Raw genomic sequence first — 19671 nt, 5'->3', positions numbered from 1 at the left:
GATTTTTTTGTTCTTCTCTTTCATCTTCTTCCTTTTATTTTATCCATCCTTGATAGCATCATTTTAAAGAGGATAATTACTATGAAGCTTTTTGTTATGAAGAACAGAAGAGGAAAGCCAGGAGTTGATTGTATCCATTCTTGATTTTATTTTTAACGTATGTATATATGTTACCATCCTTTGAAAAGGATATTACTATGAAGCTTTTGATATAAGCCAAAAGTTTTTTATTATTATTATTTTATCAATCTCAATGTTATTTTATTTTTTAAAAGATTTTATTTTAGTTTTAGGAAATTAAAGTTGTAATTCTACTCAATACGTCTCTCTCCCTAAATCTAAATTTGCATAGTATAATATTAAAGTTAAGTATACACAATGTAATATTAAAGTGATGTGACATCTCTCTATGTTTATCAAATTTAATTATGTTTTTTATTTGAATTTTTTAAATATTTATTATTGTAATAAATTGTCAATGAAAAAGTGTAGAGAAAACTGAACATTTACATCAATATATGTACTCCAGTGATGTGGCGCTCTCTAAGGCCACAATTCTTTTTACAATAGTAAATATTTTTAAAAATTCAAATAAAGATAACGTGATGTTTAAATTTGTAACTGGTAATGTCTCAAAAACAAAAGATGGCTTGTGATTGGCATGATTTTGATATTTGATGAGGTTAAGGCTTAATTTGGACATGGTATGAAAATATGGATGATGATTTTATAGCTATGAAAGTAGTTGTGTCGTGTTTTTAAAAAAAACTCACACATATATACACACATGTGTTTATTCTTTTATTTTATTTATTTGTGTTTTTCTCCTTTATTTGTTTTTAAAGTTTCACCTTCATGACTCATAAGTCATACTCATACCTATTAAACTTCCACTTTCAATAATATAATTTATCATTTTGTCTTATATAAATTCACCATTTTTTGTTTCATAAGATATATTCCTACTCAAAGATATTACTTATTTTATAGTTCCTTATATTATTATTATTATTATTATAATATTATAGTATCAAAAATTTGTGCATTAAATCTGTATTTTTATTTTCATCATCATTTGTTTTATATGATTAAGACCCTAAGAAAGATATGTATTCTCTTCATGTAATTGTTTTAGTTTGACTTCTTATGATTTTTTAATTATCGTAAGTCTGTATTTTTTATTTAGATGCAGTACAACAATGTCGGAAATATATTAACTACTAATGAAGGCTCAAACAATACTATTAATGATTTACAAGAAATATATATATTAAATATTGAATACATTATTTTAATTGTATAAAGAATTATTTATATTTTCTTTAAAGATTCCTTCATTTTATCTACATAAATTCATAATTTATTGTTTCATGAGACCCCTACTCAAGATTATCCTTTTTATTTCATATTTGAAGTTATATTTTTCTTATATTACTATTATATATAAATGATTTTGGTTAATAAACACATTATTAAAGGAAAATTTTCTAAAGAGCAAAGACTCGTAAATAATTCAAAATTGTAAAATTCATAATTTATTGTTTCATAAGACCCCTACTCAAGAATATACTTTTTATTTCATATTTGAAAGTATATTTTTCTTATATTACTATTATATATAAATAATTTGGGTTATTAAACACATTATTTAAGGAAAAAATCTTCCGAAGAACAAAAGACCCATAAATAATTTAAAAATTGTAAAAATCATAAAATTTGAGTAGGAATAATAAATTGAACTAAGACTCTTAGTATAATTTTTTAGCACTCAATATTTCAAAATATATATATTTTATATTAATGAGGTATTTCATAATCGCGCGGAGCGCGATCAAATTCACTAGTAGTAACATAATTATAAGATAAATATGACTTTGATGATAGAGAAAGGAGGCATGAATTATAAATTGAAAGTTCATGATGCCTTTTCAGTTCTCTTTTATTTGTACACAATACTAATAGAGTAATTACGTGAAAAACGGTTATTAAATTGGAAAAAGTGGAAAAAGGATGACTTTCATTATTTACTATTTAATTAATTACTCCCTCCGTTTCACAAAGAATGACCTCCTTTCCTTTTTAGTTCAATTTCAAAAAAATGACCTCTTCCTTTTTGGTAATATTTTACTTTTTGCTTTCCACATGGCATGTTTAAGACCACAAGATTAAGGGTAATTTTGTACATTTGACATAACTTTAATTTAGGACCACAAGATTCAAAAGTCTTCTTTAATTTCTTAAACTTCGTGCTAAGTCAAACCAGATCAATCTTTTTGAAACGGAGGGAGTATTATATTTTATAATATTTTAATTTAGTGTAGGAGCAAAATGGTAATTCTTGAGGTTAGGAGCTTCTCATTTTTAATAATATATTATTATTATATATATATATATACTAGTTAATATGTTCGCGCTTTGCGCGATCATAACAAATATTTTAAACACAATTTCTTTTATAAATTAGCACATACTAAAAAAGAAGAAATATGATCAATACTTTGGTAAAAGCTTTAAAATGTTTATGATAATTGTTTCAATTTATAAGATACTATTTTCGTATTATTTTGTTGGGGTGAAAAGAATATGTTTAATATTTTGAAAAAAAAAAATGCTAACTTAATTTTCTGATTAATTTTTTATTTGGCGTGGATCATCAAATGAAACGTAAATAATCTTTGTTCCTCGTTTTTTAAAAGTAGGAATGCTTATTTTATATAAGGAACTACTGAACTTAGACCCTTTTAGATATAATTCTTCAATATGATTTGTTTAACAAAAAATATATTTGTTAGGTACGTAATCTTTCATAAAATTCTTTATTTAAAAAAAAAATCGTGCAAGTTAAAATATGAAAAATAACAAAAAGTAAAAGGAAATTGAGGAGACATGTTGTTTTAGCAAAAAATATAAATAGATAAAAAAATTATAAGTCACGAGATGGATCAACCCTTTAATAAAAAGAACAACGCAACATAGTAGTATTTCCCTATTAATTTTAAACAAAATTAGAGTATGTCTTGTTACCAAAAGCTTACAACCACAAATAAAGAAAAAAACATATGCTCCCATGAAAATGTTCTACGTGTAAATCTTGAATAGCTGATGTGCAAATGATAGACTAACATCTAAATCTATTATATGTTGGGAAAACTAAATGTAGAGGTAATGAAAAGAATCGTAGAAAGGAGTTGAGGAGATATGTCATTATTTAAGTAGAAAAAGTGAATAAACGGAGGTTTTTGTAATTTATGAAGTGAATAAACTGAGGTTTTTGTAATTTATGAGATGTAATTAGCTGTAATAAATATTATATATATTATTTTTTTAGTTATCAAACAAATTAATTAATGAAGAGAGTAAACTCATTTTTTGAGTTTCATAATCAACTTAAACAAATATCAATTTTCTCTAAAACTTAAGAAAATATGTTCATTGTAATTAGATATTGGCAGAACAAACTTGGTTCATTTTGAAAATTTTCATTAAATTAGAAGAATTAAATGTTTTGTGAAATTTGAAACCAACAATAATATATATCGACTAATTTTACATAAGTGTTAACAAATAATTAAGAAACAAAAACTTAATGGAGGGGAACTCATCTCCTTTTTAGTCAATTCAAAATCCACAAAAGAAAAAAATGTGTTATATCATCTAAATTAGAATGAAAAGAAGCAGATAAAGCTAAACAAAAGATGATAGAATCTTGATTGAGAAATTATGTCATGGTAACATGTTATATACATAATATATATCGATATAAAATATGAATTGTATATGCAAAAGACAAAAGTTTTATATAATGAAAATATCAAAAGTTTTCTTTAAGCAACAAAATAATCCGTGGAAGATCATGTTGCCCTTGATACAAAAAGTGTGCTTTGTAATATAATCTTGTTCTTGAAGGGTACATATCTTGATGGATAAATAATTAATTGAAAAATTATATAAGCAACAATAAGTGCATCTATATATTTGTAAATTATTGAAACTTCTACTTTTTCAAATTTTACTCTTGATGAATTTCCCACCGTCATTAAACTTTCTTCATTTTGATGACTTGTAGCGAATTAATTTTTGAATCTCTTTTGACGAATCTTACACCGCCTTCAAACTTTCTTCTTCATCTTGATAAACTTTTGCTTGGCAATTGTAACACAAGAAGAAATTCTAAAAAATATATCTATAATCTTCATAAAAGCTGAAAAACAAAAAAAATATATTAACAATATGAAGTTGGAGAAAATAGAAATTGACATGCAACAACACCATAGATGATTGTTATTTATAGATGAGAATTAAGTAGAAGGAAGTTGAGGAGACATATTATTTAATTAGAGAATTCAAATAGGTAGAGGTTTCTTTGTAACTTTCATGTGATATAATTATATGTAATGAATATGATTGATTTTTTAATTTTTAATGAATTGATTAATGAAAAAAATGAATGGAAAAACTCAAAAAAGGAAGAAAAAAGATAAGTAGTTTTCTAGGCCATTGAGAGGTGCCACATCACCTTGTTTATAGAGACCTTTATTATATATATAGATTTTTGTAATTAATTAAGTAATACAACCTTTTATATAAATTAAATAATAAAGATAAAATATTAAAAATATTTTTTTTTCGTAATTGTAATTAGAAGAAGGACATTTTTTTTATTTATTTTTTATTAATAATAGAAATTAGAGAGGTATGAATTATGAATAATTACTCCTTGTAAGTTGGCATGTGAAGAGTCTTTGTTGTAAATGTTTTTCCATTAATATAACATTTATTATAATAAATTAAATAATTGACTTTTACAATAAAATAATTAATTTAAATAAAAAGAAAGCCCAAAAAAATGAGAAAAAAGATAAATACATATGGAGATCATAGAGAGGTGCCACATCACCTTGTCTATGTTTCTCCTTTATATTATATTAAGATTAAGATTAAGATTATATTATATTATAGAGAAAAGACATAAAATAACACTTGAAGTTGTCCTGAATTTTCAAAAAAACACCTAAATTTTGTGGGCGTCCTATTACCCCATGAAACTATTTCAAATCACAATAAATAAATAGTTTTGACTCATTTTCATAATAGTTATGTTCTCACATTTGATAGGCACATGTAGGAGTAAAAATACACCCCCAAACCAGTGTAAAAATGCCATGTGACACTAACAATTTGAATTTTCTTCTTTATTAAAAGACTCACTTTACATCTTCTCCAAACCTCCATTGATAGATGTTGAAGAGCTTTCCATCTACAACCAAAAAAAATTTCCCCATCCTCAATGAAATTATCATCTAGCTTTACTAGCTTCAATTTCTGCCTTTTATTTTATTTAAAAGTTATGAGATCAACTAATTTGTAAATTTTGAAAGTGCAATTGCAAACAAATTTCAAAACTAAATCAGTGAAGAAACATTCAAACTCAAATCAGTCCTAAACTAACATTACATACACATGAATAATAAATAACACAAGAAGAAAATAACAACAAATCACTATAAAGATGATTTTACAAAATCACTACTATAAAAAAAGAACATATTTTAACCAAAATTTGCATTCAACTCAAGAAACAATTAACATGTGAGCCTTCGCTTCTTCATTTTGACTCCATAATTCAGGAAATTATCTCCGCAAAATAAATTTATTGTGACTATTGAAATGCTTTAGGGCTTTGATCATCAAAGAGAGAGAGTGGTGTGAAAATCTAAAAGGGGTTTAGGGTTAAATGGAGTGGGTCATGATTAAAATGTGAATGAGTCAAAATTTTATCCAATTTTTACTAAATAGATTGAAAAAAATATGAAATTATATTACTAATTGGGGTGAGATTCACGCTCAAGCACTGAGCATAGAGATTGTGTAAAAAGTGTGTTTATTGTAATTCTGAAATGTTTTGTGGGGTAATAGGATGTCCGCAAAGTTAATGTGTCTTTTTGAAAATTCGAAACAAATTCAGATGTCATTTTATGTCTTTTCTCTATATTTTATTTTATTATATTATATTATATTATAAATTTATTATGATAGATGATATATGATGATACAATGATATATAAGAGTAAATGCAATTAAACCATCTAGGAAGTTGAAGGTTTGTGGACTTTTCATTATCAATATTACTCCTTTGGGTCCCAAGCCAATGGAAGACTTATGTTTGGTCCTTGAAGAGAAGACTTTGGCGTTTACCTATTAATTAATGATGCTTGGAGATAGAAATGCCTTATTTCAGTGTTCAACACTAAAAGAGGTGAGCAGAATGGTCGTCCCCCTATCCTTCACTTTGAACTGGAATTTGTGGACTACTTCAGTCTCTCTTGTTTGCTAGTTGGAAATTATTGGGAGAAGAAAATTGACTCCAGCAACTATACAATGACTCCCTCTTCTTTCTGTTCATCCAATAGAGCTGATCTCCTTTTTAAAAACAATGTGTAGGGGAACAAACATTCTGCTAAAATGTTATACAATCCTCATCTTTCTTCACATTTCACAAACATGCAATGCTTGGAACTTGAAGAGCAAACACTGTATCCCTTCTTCTTGTGGTCATATCCGTGACATAAGCTACCCTTTTCGCTTAAACACCGATCCAAAACATTGTGGTTTCTCAGAAGCTGAATTAGCTTGTTAAGGCAACAAAACCATTATATCACTCTTCTCCAAGAACTTGTATGTGCAAGCCATCAACTACGATAACCAGACAATTCGCCTGGTAGATCCAACGTTACAAAATGCTGATATATGCTCTCTAATATTACCTCCTCATCTTAATTCCCACCATTACAATAGTACACATTTTCGTCTGTATTATAATGGATCAGAGAATAGTATTAAAAGAGCAGCAGAGCCTATCTTCATGTTCAACTGTCCCTTTGCTATTAATACATTTCTAGAAATTAGTGGCTGCAAATTAAACAGATACACTTACTTAAAGATTGGAGAAATGAATGCATCAGAAGTCAGTGATGGATGCAGAGTACAACTCATCGGCCTGACCTCATGGCCTAATATTAAAGAGGCAGAGAACAACATTTCCCTTTCTGATTTTCATCGAGCTATCACCTATGGCTTCGAGCTTTATTATATCGGGTTTATAGAAAGTATATTTAATGATTCACTGCTATTTTCATCAATTTTTTCTCTCCATAATTATCCCATTTTAAATTCGCTAATGTTTGGACCTTAATCTAACCAGGGGATATTTGGATGTCACTTGGGCTGTTAATTGGGAGTTTCTTGGGTAAGCTCGTATCCCTTTAGCAAGTTGTATTATTTGGCCGGACAGAATTAGCATTTCGTTAGTATTAGTCTGTTGGTTTGTCATAACAATTATCATCTCTTCATTTCCACAACTCTTTTACACCTTGAAGGTGACATACAACAGCAGGTAACTATCTATAATAAACCTAATTTTATGGTTTACTTGGAACCAGACAAAATTATGCCTTAAGAGAATGTAGGAACATTCTAAGTTACTTTCTTATTCCTGATAATCTTTTTATTTCCTTAGTACAACTTCTCAAACATGTAGGGTCTTTAATACTGAAATTTATGATCGGCCTTCCGTTCATAATTTTATTTCTGGGGTACAAATTCAAGAGGCGGCATTTGTCCATGTATGATGCGATTGAAGGCTTTTTGCAAACACAAAACAATTTCATGCCAATCAGATATAACTACTCCCACATAAACAGAATGACCAGAGGATTCAAAGAGAAATTAGGTGAGGGAGGTTACGGTAGTGTATACAAAGGAAAACTTCGAAGTGGAAGACATGTAGCAGTGAAGATGTTGAGCAAGCCTAAAGCTGGTGGGCAAGATTTCATGAATGAAGTAGCTACCATTGGAAGGATTCATCATGTACAATGTGGTTGGACTCGTGGGGTATTGTGTTGAGGGAACAAAAGCGTGCTCTTGTATACGACTTCATGCCCAACGGATCACTTGATAAGTACATCAGCACCAGTCAAGAAGAGAGTCCTCGGTTAAGTTGGCAGAGGAAGTATGACATTATTCTTGGAGTGGCTCAAGGAATTGGGTATTTGCATCAAGGCTGTGATGTACGGATTTTGCATTTTGATATCAAGCCACACAACATTCTTTTGGATGAGAATTTCATTCCAAAGATTTCTGACTTTGGGCTTGCAAAGTTATATCCAACAGATAATAGCATTGTGACTCTCACAGCTGCTCGCGGAACGATTGGATATGTAGCACCAGAGTTGATCAGCAGAAGCATTGGAGCAATCTCTTAGCATTGTGACTCTCACAGCTGCTCGCGGAACGATTGGATATGTAGCACCAGAGTTGATCAGCAGAAGCATTGGAGCAATCTCTTACAAAGCTGATGTTTACAGCTTTGGAATGCTGCTAATGGAAATGCTGGACTTGAATAGACATGAAGTTGCAAATGAAGAGAATTCCAGCCAATATTTCCCATATTATATTTACGATAAGTTCAACAAGGGGAAGGAGATTGTGGTGGATGAAGAAGCGAATGATGATGAAAAGAAGATGGCTAGAAAGCTGAGTTTAGTTGCACTATGGTGCATACAAACAAATCCGATACAACGCCCTTCGATGAGTAAAGTAGTAGAAATGCTTGAAGGTGAAGTTGAAGTGCTAGAAGTACCTCCTCAGCCTATTCAATCTCAACCGATTGTTCATCAGATGATGGAAAGTTCTATGACATTTTCTTCTGATTCAATGGCTTTGTTAGAAAATTCTGCTGATAATCCCATCGAAGTAGTCTAGGGTTGATTTTTTTACTTGATTTTTGAGCAGAACTTTTTTGTGCCAATATGGGTCTCTATGGACTCGTGTATTTACCTAGATTAGGTATTTGACCAAATGAGGACCGTTTAGAGGAATTAAGGAAAGGCAATGCCATAATTTGATTTTTTTTTCCCGACCCCAATTAAGCCAAGTTGAGACGCAACGTGAGCTTATTTTATAATGTGTTACGCTCGTCACATGGGTCCACATATAACAACATCCCATCGGGGCCATAATTAATCACAACACTTTGCCTGAAACACATCTTATCATGCCATAATCATGTAAACCATCACAAAGTAATTAAAATGACATACAATTTTCAAAGGCTTGTCCTTCCATTTGAGTCGTTAGCGTTCACCTTTCTAATGAGCTATTAAATCATCTATTGGGCTCTACAATTTTCTTCTGTCCATAATTTCCAACTAGCAAACAAGGTAGTATTGAGAGACTTATCTAGTCCACAAATTCCACATATTGGAAATTATGGGGAGAAGAAAATCGAAGACCCCCAAAGATGATTGGTAGCTCTATAGATGGGTAAACGCAACTAAACACACGTTTTCCATTGGCTTGGGTCCCAAGCCAATGGAGAACTTGTGTTTGGTCCTTAGATGAGAAAGTTCCAACTTGAAGAGAAGACTTTGACGTTTACCTATTTATTAATGATGTATGGAGATGGAAATGCCTTGTTTCCGTGTTTAACACTGCTTTATTATGTGAGTGTGATACCGCAGAGGATACTTTTCTTAAGGAGCGTGCAAAAACTTTAAAAGACATTGAGAATACTTTTCAAAGGCATATCCTTCAATTTCAGTCATTGGCGTTTACCTATCTAATGAGCTATCAATCATTTATTGGGGTCTATAATTTTCTTCTCCACATAATTTCCATCTAGTACACAAGCTAGTCTTGAGACACTGATCTAGTCCACAAATTTCAGATATTTAGGATAACAAAAATAATAATTATCTCTCAATCGGAAAAAAGTTGAATTTGGAGATAATAAGGATATGAGGGAGTAATCATGGAAAAGTCTAACTAGGAAGTAATTGAAGAAATAATGCTACAATATATATACATGCAAACAAGCAAAATTTTACCCTCTAATGCACAAATACTAATTAGCCCACTATTTTCCATCCTGTGTTCCTAACCAAATGATGCCCCGAATGTAGTCGATATAGATTAAGGGTATGCTAATTTGTGTCCAGCTGAGCCACAGAATGCAACTTGCTAATCGAATAAGAACTTAATTACCCATGAAAAACTCAGGAAGCTCCTTCATTAGATTAAGTCCAAATTCTTAGTCGAATAACTTATAGATATATTAATAAATTTATGCATGTGTACTTATACCAAGTTGGCATCCATCACTAAGTAATAGTAATTAGTATGTGCATTAATACTATGCATCCATCCTCTTCAAATCCTAAATTCGCCGTTATAAAAACTGGCCTTCTCTATAATAAATTCGCCGTTATAAAAACTGGCCTTCTCTATAATATTTGGTAAAGCTTTGAGGAAATAACTGACTTTTCTTTTGGATGAGTGTGTTTGAGAGAACTACTATTTCTCCATTTATCATTCAACCCATTGTGGACTTCCGATTAACATGGTTTTAGTGCAAGGATCTGTTGTAACTATGTGTTTTGATGATACTCACAAACCATAGAACCTGGTCCCAAAGTTGAGTATGTTTTTCTGGTAAAATGGTGAACAACTATAAAAGCTGCCACAATGATGCGGTTGGTGAGCACGAGAAAAGAGAACAGTGTACTCAACCAATGGGAGAACAGTAGGTTGTTTTGTACAGAGGATAATATATCCCCATTGACATGAAACAACCTAGTCAAGACATTCAAGCATAACAGTTCATGAAAAAGGTGTATTTTGTCTTCGGAGATTACAAGCCTTCAAGAACCTCAATGGACATGAAAGAGTTATCAACCGTTTCTATTGGTTATTGCATAAGAAAGCTTGTGTCGTGTGTGATTCAACTTGTAAGATATACATTTTTAATCTATAAAGGAACGGATCGTGTCTTCAGTATTTAATCTAACAATGAGAATGGTTAGAGTTGACTGTGTAGGATGTGATTGAAGTCTATATTAATTAGATCTAGTTAATATAGTGGGCAATAGAGGTATTGCTTTGGCTCTTTCTGTAATAAAGTTATTGCGGGTGGTGGGATTAAGAGTTTAATCTTTGTGTATGCGTTTGGAATCTCTTTTACTGTGTTTTAGTGTAAAACCAATCTGGTCCCTTAGTACGTGGTGGACTAGTGCATCTCATCAGGATCTAAAGCATTCAAATCGAGAAATAAGTCTACATATTTATCATTCAGCTCCCTGATTACTATGAAACAAAATACTTTTGCAATTCTTACACTATCTCCTTTTCATTAATTATACAAATGACTTTGAAGTGTTATTCAATTTCTAATATCACGTCTAGATCTTCACTGAGAGGACTTGCATTTAACTTAGGCGTATTATTAGCCATAAAAGGATTTGGGGACAAGTTGAGATGGCTTCCATCTCCTTCCAGCATCTGAGTAACTTCTTTTATTGAAGGCCTATCATTGGGATGCCACTGTATGCACCAAAGTCCAACAATAGCTAACTTTCTCACAATTGTACCATCTCCTTCTTCCGCTATCCGAATCTTTAATTCTTCCGCTTTCTCTAAATGTCTATATATCCATTCCAAAGAATTCACTTTGCTGTGGTTATTCGTCTTAGGATCCATCCTTATCCTCCCACCAACCATTTCTAACAAGACCATCCCAAAGCTATAAATATCAGACTTATGAGAAACTTTACCAAAGTTTCTTGATTAACACTTCTGGTGCAATGTAACCAATGGTTCCCCTAGCAGCTGTCATAGTGACCACACTTTTTTCTTTAGAACACAGTTTGGCTAGGCCGAAATCACATATTTTGGGATTCAAGTTGTGGTCTAAAAGGATGTTTTGTGGTTTGATATCGAAATGTAGGATTTGCTGATCACATCCCTGGTGAAGATACTCAATCCCTCTTGCAGTACCCAGAGCAATATGTTGAAGCTTGTTCCAGCTGATGAGTGAGACACTACCCAGGTTTGAGCTCACTGGTAAAATAAACCTTTCAAGTGAATCATTTGGTAGGTATTCGTAGATCAGAACTCGTCTGAATCCATCAGCACAAAAACCAACCAAGCGGACCACGTTAACATGGTGTATTCTCCCAATTGTACCAATTTCATTGATAAATTCTTCCCCTTTACCCTTGGAATCGCGTAGGACTTTTACTGCAACATAGATTTCACTGGAAAGTCTGCCTTTGTATACAGTTCCATAACTCCCTTCTCCTAACTTTTCATTAAAATCATCTGTTATCTTCTTAATATCAGCATAAGAATATCGCGTTGGTCTGATGGCCTTGTAGTCATCCAAAAACTTTTCAAGTCTAACTCGACTCTCTCTTTCATTTCTACTTGTCAAATATAGCTGATAAAGTGAGAAGACAATAATGCAAACAAGCGCTGTACCTAAAACTACACCTACAATAATTGAATAAATAACATGTCATAATCATAAAGGAAAATCAATTAGGAAACTGAGAGAGTGAGAACTTAATAATACTAACCTGCAATCAAGGGCTGCTTAGTGTTACCTATTTACGGACAAAATTTAAGTGTAGGTTAAGTGCTTTTTTTTTATCAATGATGGAAAAAATTAAACGAAAATTTAAGACATACAAATAGTACCTTTATGGGTCATAGTTCGATTGAAACAATGAGTTTCTGATAGCTTTGTTCCATTCTTGAAACCACAATCCATTCCTTTGAACTCACAGTTTCCACAGAGTGGTATAAGCCAATTCAGCTGCAGCTTGTTCTCACCAAATGTTGAATGTGAGTATGGGTACTGATGAATTTTTGTGCAAGGCCCATACAAGAAGTATTGAAGTCTTGAAGTCGAAGTAACAGCATGTACTTGGTAACCAGGAGAACTAAGACATGGAACCAAGTAATAACCATAATTATTGTCTGAGAATGGTGCAGAACAATTGAATAGGTCTGTGGGATAGTCATCATTTGTGAAATTAGATTGTGACAAATTCAGTTTTGGTAGCTTGGTTGCTATGCACTCTTCAGGATCATAAAGGTGAATTTGCTGTGAGACATAATCAATCTTTTCAACAACTAAGTGAACAGAGGAGGGAAGCTCAAGGATGGTGTCTTTTTTATTGTTACAGTGTAGTTCAAAGCCAAGATCATAGCCACAATGTTTTGGTTGATGACTGAGTCTGAATGGGAAATGAATGACGGGACCATCATTATTGCACGAAGAATCCTCACAACCCTCTAGTGTGTGTCCTAAGCTAAGCAATGGGAAAAATACCAAGAAAAGTAAGATGGACATTTCCAAAACTCTTACTTGAATTATATAGTTTGATGCTAATCACTAGTAGTTTAGTACTTACTATATATGATTGGCAACATTTCTAAAACCTCAATATCTTTTTCTTTGAAACTATTCAGTTTGTGGAGCGGACTTTTCCACACACCTTCCTGAGTTCCTGTACTTGGAAAATTATTGACTAGGTCAAATTAACTGAGGGTGGTTGGATTTGATAGATATTCATTGACAAGTCATTTTGGGCATATTAATCCTAATCATGTCATGGAATATGTGGACTAGATCAGTCTACCTTGTTTGCTAGAGGACAGGAGATAAGAAAGCTCAACCTTTAATCTTCCACAGGGAAAAGTAGCAAGTCATTAGTCTCTTTGATATGTCATATTCTATTCTCAAAATGTTCCGTCTATTGGAAATAGAAGGAAAAGAAAAGAAACACACCACCACACAAATGCATAACAATTATCATCTTGCTGAAATATGCAATGCTATCATCATTAATTAGAATATATTTAATTAAATGTTTTATGATATTTTGATTTATCGCAATGGTGAACTTGTAATTCGGCGTTGATGATAAAAGCTAATACAATATGATATGATTAAATATAGAATAACTAATTAAGTCTTTAAAAAGGGGTAAAAATGTCTAGCAACTTTCTATGGACATTTTCGTCTTTCATTTTTTGATTTAATACTTTCCTACTTTGAACATTTACTATATGATATGCTTTTTATTTAATATTCAATTAATTAGATGTTTAATAATTTTTTATTGAGTGGAGGGGCAAATTTCCTCAATATTAATTAGAATACAACCTTTTCACATTCCAACATTTATTAGTTTGATTGAAGCTTCTACATGTTATATTTGTTCATCTATCAAATACTTCCTCCGTTCCATTTTATATGTCATCCCTTTCTATAAATAGTTGGTCCATAATACTTGTCATTTCATAAAATCAATGCATAAATCAACATATGGTTCCTTTTTACCCTTGTGAGTTATAATTAGCATTGAAAACATACATTTAACCAACTTAGAAAAATTAAGTAAATGATTCATGTTCATTGGTTAAATGAATTAATCAAAATAAATTAATTCATATTAATTGATTGAAAACTTGAGTTCCAAAAAAATTAAATAAGGATAGAAGGGTGAAATTACATCATTTCTTAATGCAAGTGCAAAGTAAAAAGGTGATATATAAAATGGGACGGAGGGAGTACTTATTATAGCATATTATCTAAATATGTAGTAATTTAGAATACAATGTTTTCTCAACAAAACATTTTCTTGTGTAATTTTTGTTCATTCTTTTTCTTAGTTTTTTTCTACTTGTATGTATGAATCTCGTAACAATGGTTGTACGTAGCTGTTGTTTGGAAGTTGGAAAGAACATTGTATCATAGTTTAAGTCTTTTCGTCTCCAACAATAAAACTTTTGATTTTCTTTAGTTACCTAACTTAATTGATAATGAATGATCTTATCTATTCCATTAAATTATGCTCAATGATCAACTTATATAAATGAATTCATAAACCAAGAATATGTACAACTCTCTCCATTAGGGGAAGCATTAGAGGAAAGTGTAACATATCATATTGTAAATGTTATTGTATCATAGTTTTAAGTCTTTTCGTCTCCAACAATAAAACTTTTGATTTTCTATAGTTACCTAACTTAATTGATAATGAATGATCTTATGTATTCCATTAAATTATGCTCAATGATCAAGTTATATATATATATAAAGCTGAATATAGACAATCTGATGAGGCACCTCTCTATGGCTAGCATTTCTATTTATCTTTTATCTCCTTTTTTTGAAGTTTTATATTTGTTTTCTAATTTTTATTTGTATTTTAAAAATAACTGAAAGCATTTGAATGAACTACCCAATTAATTATATTCTTTAAAACTTCCCTCAAAATAATATACATTTAAGTAAATGGAACAAGAAAAGACCAAAAACTTTTCATTTTTCATAGCTGTTTATATCATTTAGCCTATAAAATAAACATATTTAAGTATATACGGACATCAAATTTTTAGGCTTTGAGATTTCTTTAACAAAAGAGAAAGAAAGAAGAACATCATGATGCTTCCGAATATATTGATAGGAGAAATGTTATATTCAGAGAAAAAAACTACTTTGGTAAAGAAGAATATACGGACATCAAATTTCTAGGCCTTGGGATTTCTTTAACAAAAGAGAAAGAAAGAAGTACATTATGATGCTTCCAAAGATATTGGTAGGAGAAATGTTATATTGAGAGAAAAGATTAATTTTGTTGAAAAATTTATAAGAAGAGTGATTAATGTATCAAAGGGTAAGACAATTATTTGGAGAAAGAATCCATCTATTTATGGAATTCATATCAAATTAGGAGAAGAATATGTAAAAAATATGTTTTGTGATTTGAAAGGAAACGAAATAAATGTTGATATTATTTCTTTCAACTTAATTATTCTATTAATTCCTTTCCTTGATATTATTTCTTTCAAACTTAATTATTCTATTACTTCTTTTCTTCATTTATTTTGTCTTAATATTTTTTATGTGTCTTTAATTAAAGTTTATTTTATATACACTATGATTGAAATTCTAATTATATTTTGATAGTTTTTTTGGGCATTTTTTTCTAATTTTAAAAGAAAAGATGATCATATTTGAATGATTTCATCATCAATGCTATTATCTTCTTTTACTTTCTTCCCTTAATTTCATAACTAATATTATTTATATCATTTCCTTAAATAACTTTTTAATTATTTATTTATTAAAAGAAATAAGTTATTTATATTTAATAATAGCTAAAATAAAAATGTAATGTGACACCTTTTCTAATCTAGCATTGATATTTATTTATTTTTATCAATTATTTTAACATTTTTCTTATAGTTTTATTAAAATAATTATACGAATTAAGTTATTCTTCCAAAAAAATTATGCCTCAATATTTATTTTATTTTTTGGCCTTTTACTAATTTAAAAGACTGAAATATTTTCCTTAAAATTTTATAAACTATAAAAAAAAAATGTCCATTTTTAAGTCCTATATGCTAATAATTTCTTAATGCAAGTGCAAAGTTTGGACCAATTATGTGATTTATATTTCATGAACTAAATTTGATATTCTTAGAAAGAATCACATCAATCTCACTTTGGGGTAAAATCCCCAAATCCCCAATTTAAAACACTATTTAAATCACTAATTTGATGATAAGAATCGCGAGAAAAGCTTAATTAAAAGGTTAGATATATGCTTCACGAAGAAATCCAACAAAACCCCATTAAAATAACCCCAAACTATAATCCCAATCCCCAAAATCGAGTGATGAAGTCTTAAGGTTGAAAATAACTTTTAATTATGTCCATGTGTATTTGTTCAGCGTGAACGCAGTGAATGAGACGGACCAACTCAGACCTGACCCTTCGTAAAATGTGAATCCCTTCTCGTATATATGTCATTTTAAATGAACAATACAAAACTATAATCAATCAGAACAAATGTCTACTTTGACAGAATTTTCTAACAAAGCCATTGAATCAGACGAAAAAGTCATAGAACTTCCCATCATCTGATGAACAATCGGTTGAGATTGAATAGGCTGAGGAGGTACTTCTAGCACTTCAACTTCACCTTCAAGCATTTCTAATACTTTACTCATCAAAGGGCGCTGTATTGGATTTGTTTGTATGCACCATAATGCAACTAAACTCAGCTTTCTAGCCATCTTCTTTTCATCATCATTTGCTTCTTCATCCACCAGGATCTCCTTCCCCTTGTTGAACTTATCGTAAATATAATAAGGAAAATATTGGCTGGAATTCTCTTCATTTGCAACTTCATGTCTATTCAAGTCCAGCATTTCCATTAGCAGCATTCCAAAGCTGTAAACATCAGCTTTGTAAGAGATTGCTCCAATGCTTCTGCTGATCAATTCTGGAGCTACATAGCCAATCGTTCCGCGAGCAGCTGTGAGATTCACAATGCTATTATCTGTTGGATATAATTTTGCAAGCCCAAAGTCAGAAATCTTTGGAATGAAATTCTCATCCAAAAGAATGTTGTGTGGCTTGATGTCAAAATGGGGATTGATGTCAAAATGCAAAATCCGTACATCACAGCCTCGATGCAAATACCCAATTCCACGAGCCACTCCAAGAATAATGTCATACTTCCTCTGCCAACTTAACAGAGGACTTCCTTCTTGACTAGTGCTGATATACTTGTCGAGTGATCCATTGGGCATGAAATCGTAAACAAGAGCACGCTTTGTTCCCTCAACACAATACCCCACGAGTCCAACCACATTGACATGATGGATCCTTCCAATGGTAGCTACTTCATTCATGAAGTCTTGACCACCTGCTTTAGGCTTGTTCAGCATCTTCACTGCTACATCTCTTCCACTTTGAAGCTTTCCTTTGTATACACTGCCGTAACCTCCCTCACCTAATTTCTCTTTGTACCCTCTGGTCATTCTCTTTACGTGGGAGTAATTATATCTGATTGGCTTGAAATTATTTTGTGTTCGCAAAAAGCCTTCAATAGTATCATACATGGACAAATGCCTTCTTTTGAATTTGATCACCAGAAATACAATTACTAACGGAAGGCCGATCACAAATTTTGCTCCGAAATAGTACTCTGCATGTTTGAGAAATCATAACGAAGTAATTTCCTTTCAAGTCAACACAACATACAGATGATAAGGAAGTGTTGAGCTCTTATTGTTATGCGAACCGTTTTATTTTTCTCAGAAATTATGAGTTTTTTTAAATTTAAGATTCTCTGTCTCATTTGATTGAAAAATATTACGTCAAAATCATATAAATTAATCATATCTATCTACATGACCTTAAAAGCATTAACTTTTTAACTTTTCTCTTGCTATGCAAAAACAATGTCAGGGAGAAAGCAAATGGCATTTTTAAAATCTAAATATTATTTGGGTTAAAGAAAAATCAAAGATGCACTCACTTGTTAATTAGAATTGGTGTAATTATTAGGATAGTAATTGCTAATTACATAACCTACTAATTATCTTCATGTACTAATTGGATTTTAAAAATAAAAATTTATATTTAATATTTATATTAATAGATAAGAAACTTTATAAATGATAAATTAAATATTTAAGATATATACTGTGTTTTGAAAATATATTAATTAATAACCATACGTTCTTAAAAAATATTATGAGAAAACAATTGATTTATAGTTTTCAAATTAAATCATAAAAACTAAAAGTACAAGATTTCTATGAACATCATGAAATGCATGCTTGACAAAAATATTACTATTATAAATAAAATATCATAAATTATTAAAATATTTGACAAAAAGATAATATATCAAGTCTAACTAAAAAATAAATGACTTGCAATGTGAAGTCTCAAGTCAATACTACTAAAACAAATGAAACTGAAAATATAACATAAATTCTAAATTCAAAACAAATTAGTCTTTTGTCAAATTTCAACATAAAAGGAAAACGTAAGTCTATAACCTTAGCCAACAATGAATTCTACTTTAATTTTAAAAATTAGAATACTATCAACATTATGCCAATAAAAAAAATAAGCATGACATAAAAAATAGATAATACGAAAAATTGCATGGAATTACTTGAAGTAAAGGTTGAGAATGAGAAGGAAATGAAATATAAAAAGAAAAAATAAACTTTTTGAATAAAAAATTTTAAAATAATAGAAATGAAAAATAAGAATCTATCTATATATAAAAGGAGAAGAAAAATGACACATGTCATTACCACAATTTTTTGAATTTTAAATGTTAAATAATCAATAATAAATAATTATTTAAATAAATATTGAAACATATCAATAATTACAATTAGATCCATTATGTAATTATACGGTAGTTACAATACCACAATTTTTTAGAATATTTTAGCTTTTTAGATATTTTAGATTTAGACCCATTTACTTATACGTAACTACATATAATTTTAAATAATCATTTTTTATAAATCATTTAATCAAGGAAAATTGGATTCACAATTTTATCATTTTTAATATACTCATTTATTATAAATGAGTATATATTTTACGTAAGGAGTCTAAATATATCAGTATTTTGTATTTAATATTTATATCAAAAAATAAATATATTTTTACAGATAAACACAAATAAGGCAGTTTTATAACTCCTTAAGATAACTTCTCAATAACCATCCACTAAACAAGGAATTTTTAACTACATTTTTCACTGCATCTTGAAAGTCACGTACTATATATAGATATTTTCAGTAATAACTTTACATAACTTTACATTGTTCTCCTATATTCAACAATAAGTGGCTTTGCAATTTAACACAATCTCAGAAATTACATCCAAATCAATGCATTAGAACTTGAAAGTTCGTGTTATTCGATTGTGAATAGTTCCTGATAAATTCAAAGCAGAAATACCTTACTCTTTGGAGATGATTTTACAAGACGAAAAGGTC

At 30.1% G+C, this 19671-nt stretch overlaps 1 protein-coding gene and 2 pseudogenes across 1 annotated transcript in view; 1 reads left to right on the top strand and 2 right to left on the bottom strand.

Annotated features, from left to right (window-relative positions):
- The first annotated feature begins 6261 nt into the window (after window positions 1-6261).
- Window positions 6262-8961, top strand: LOC102604060 (glycerophosphodiester phosphodiesterase protein kinase domain-containing GDPDL2-like; annotated as a pseudogene).
- A 2129-nt stretch (window positions 8962-11090) lies between these two features.
- Window positions 11091-13516, bottom strand: LOC102593571 (probable receptor-like protein kinase At1g67000; annotated as a pseudogene).
- Window positions 13517-16587: 3071 nt separating this feature from the next.
- The window catches only part of LOC102603387 (glycerophosphodiester phosphodiesterase protein kinase domain-containing GDPDL2-like), a 9140-nt gene continuing 6056 nt past the window's right edge, over window positions 16588-19671 (bottom strand). Inside the window, exon 5 of the mRNA XM_015309099.1 lies at window positions 16588-17846. Coding sequence (XP_015164585.1) covers window positions 16690-17846 — 1157 coding nt within the window. The 3' untranslated portion in view covers window positions 16588-16689. The remainder of the gene's footprint in view (window positions 17847-19671) is intronic.

This window comes from Solanum tuberosum, unplaced genomic scaffold (assembly GCF_000226075.1).
Source record: "Solanum tuberosum cultivar DM 1-3 516 R44 unplaced genomic scaffold, SolTub_3.0 scf00099, whole genome shotgun sequence".
Classification (NCBI taxonomy): domain Eukaryota; kingdom Viridiplantae; phylum Streptophyta; class Magnoliopsida; order Solanales; family Solanaceae; genus Solanum; species Solanum tuberosum.
This window is presented reverse-complemented; position numbering and strand designations above follow the sequence as displayed.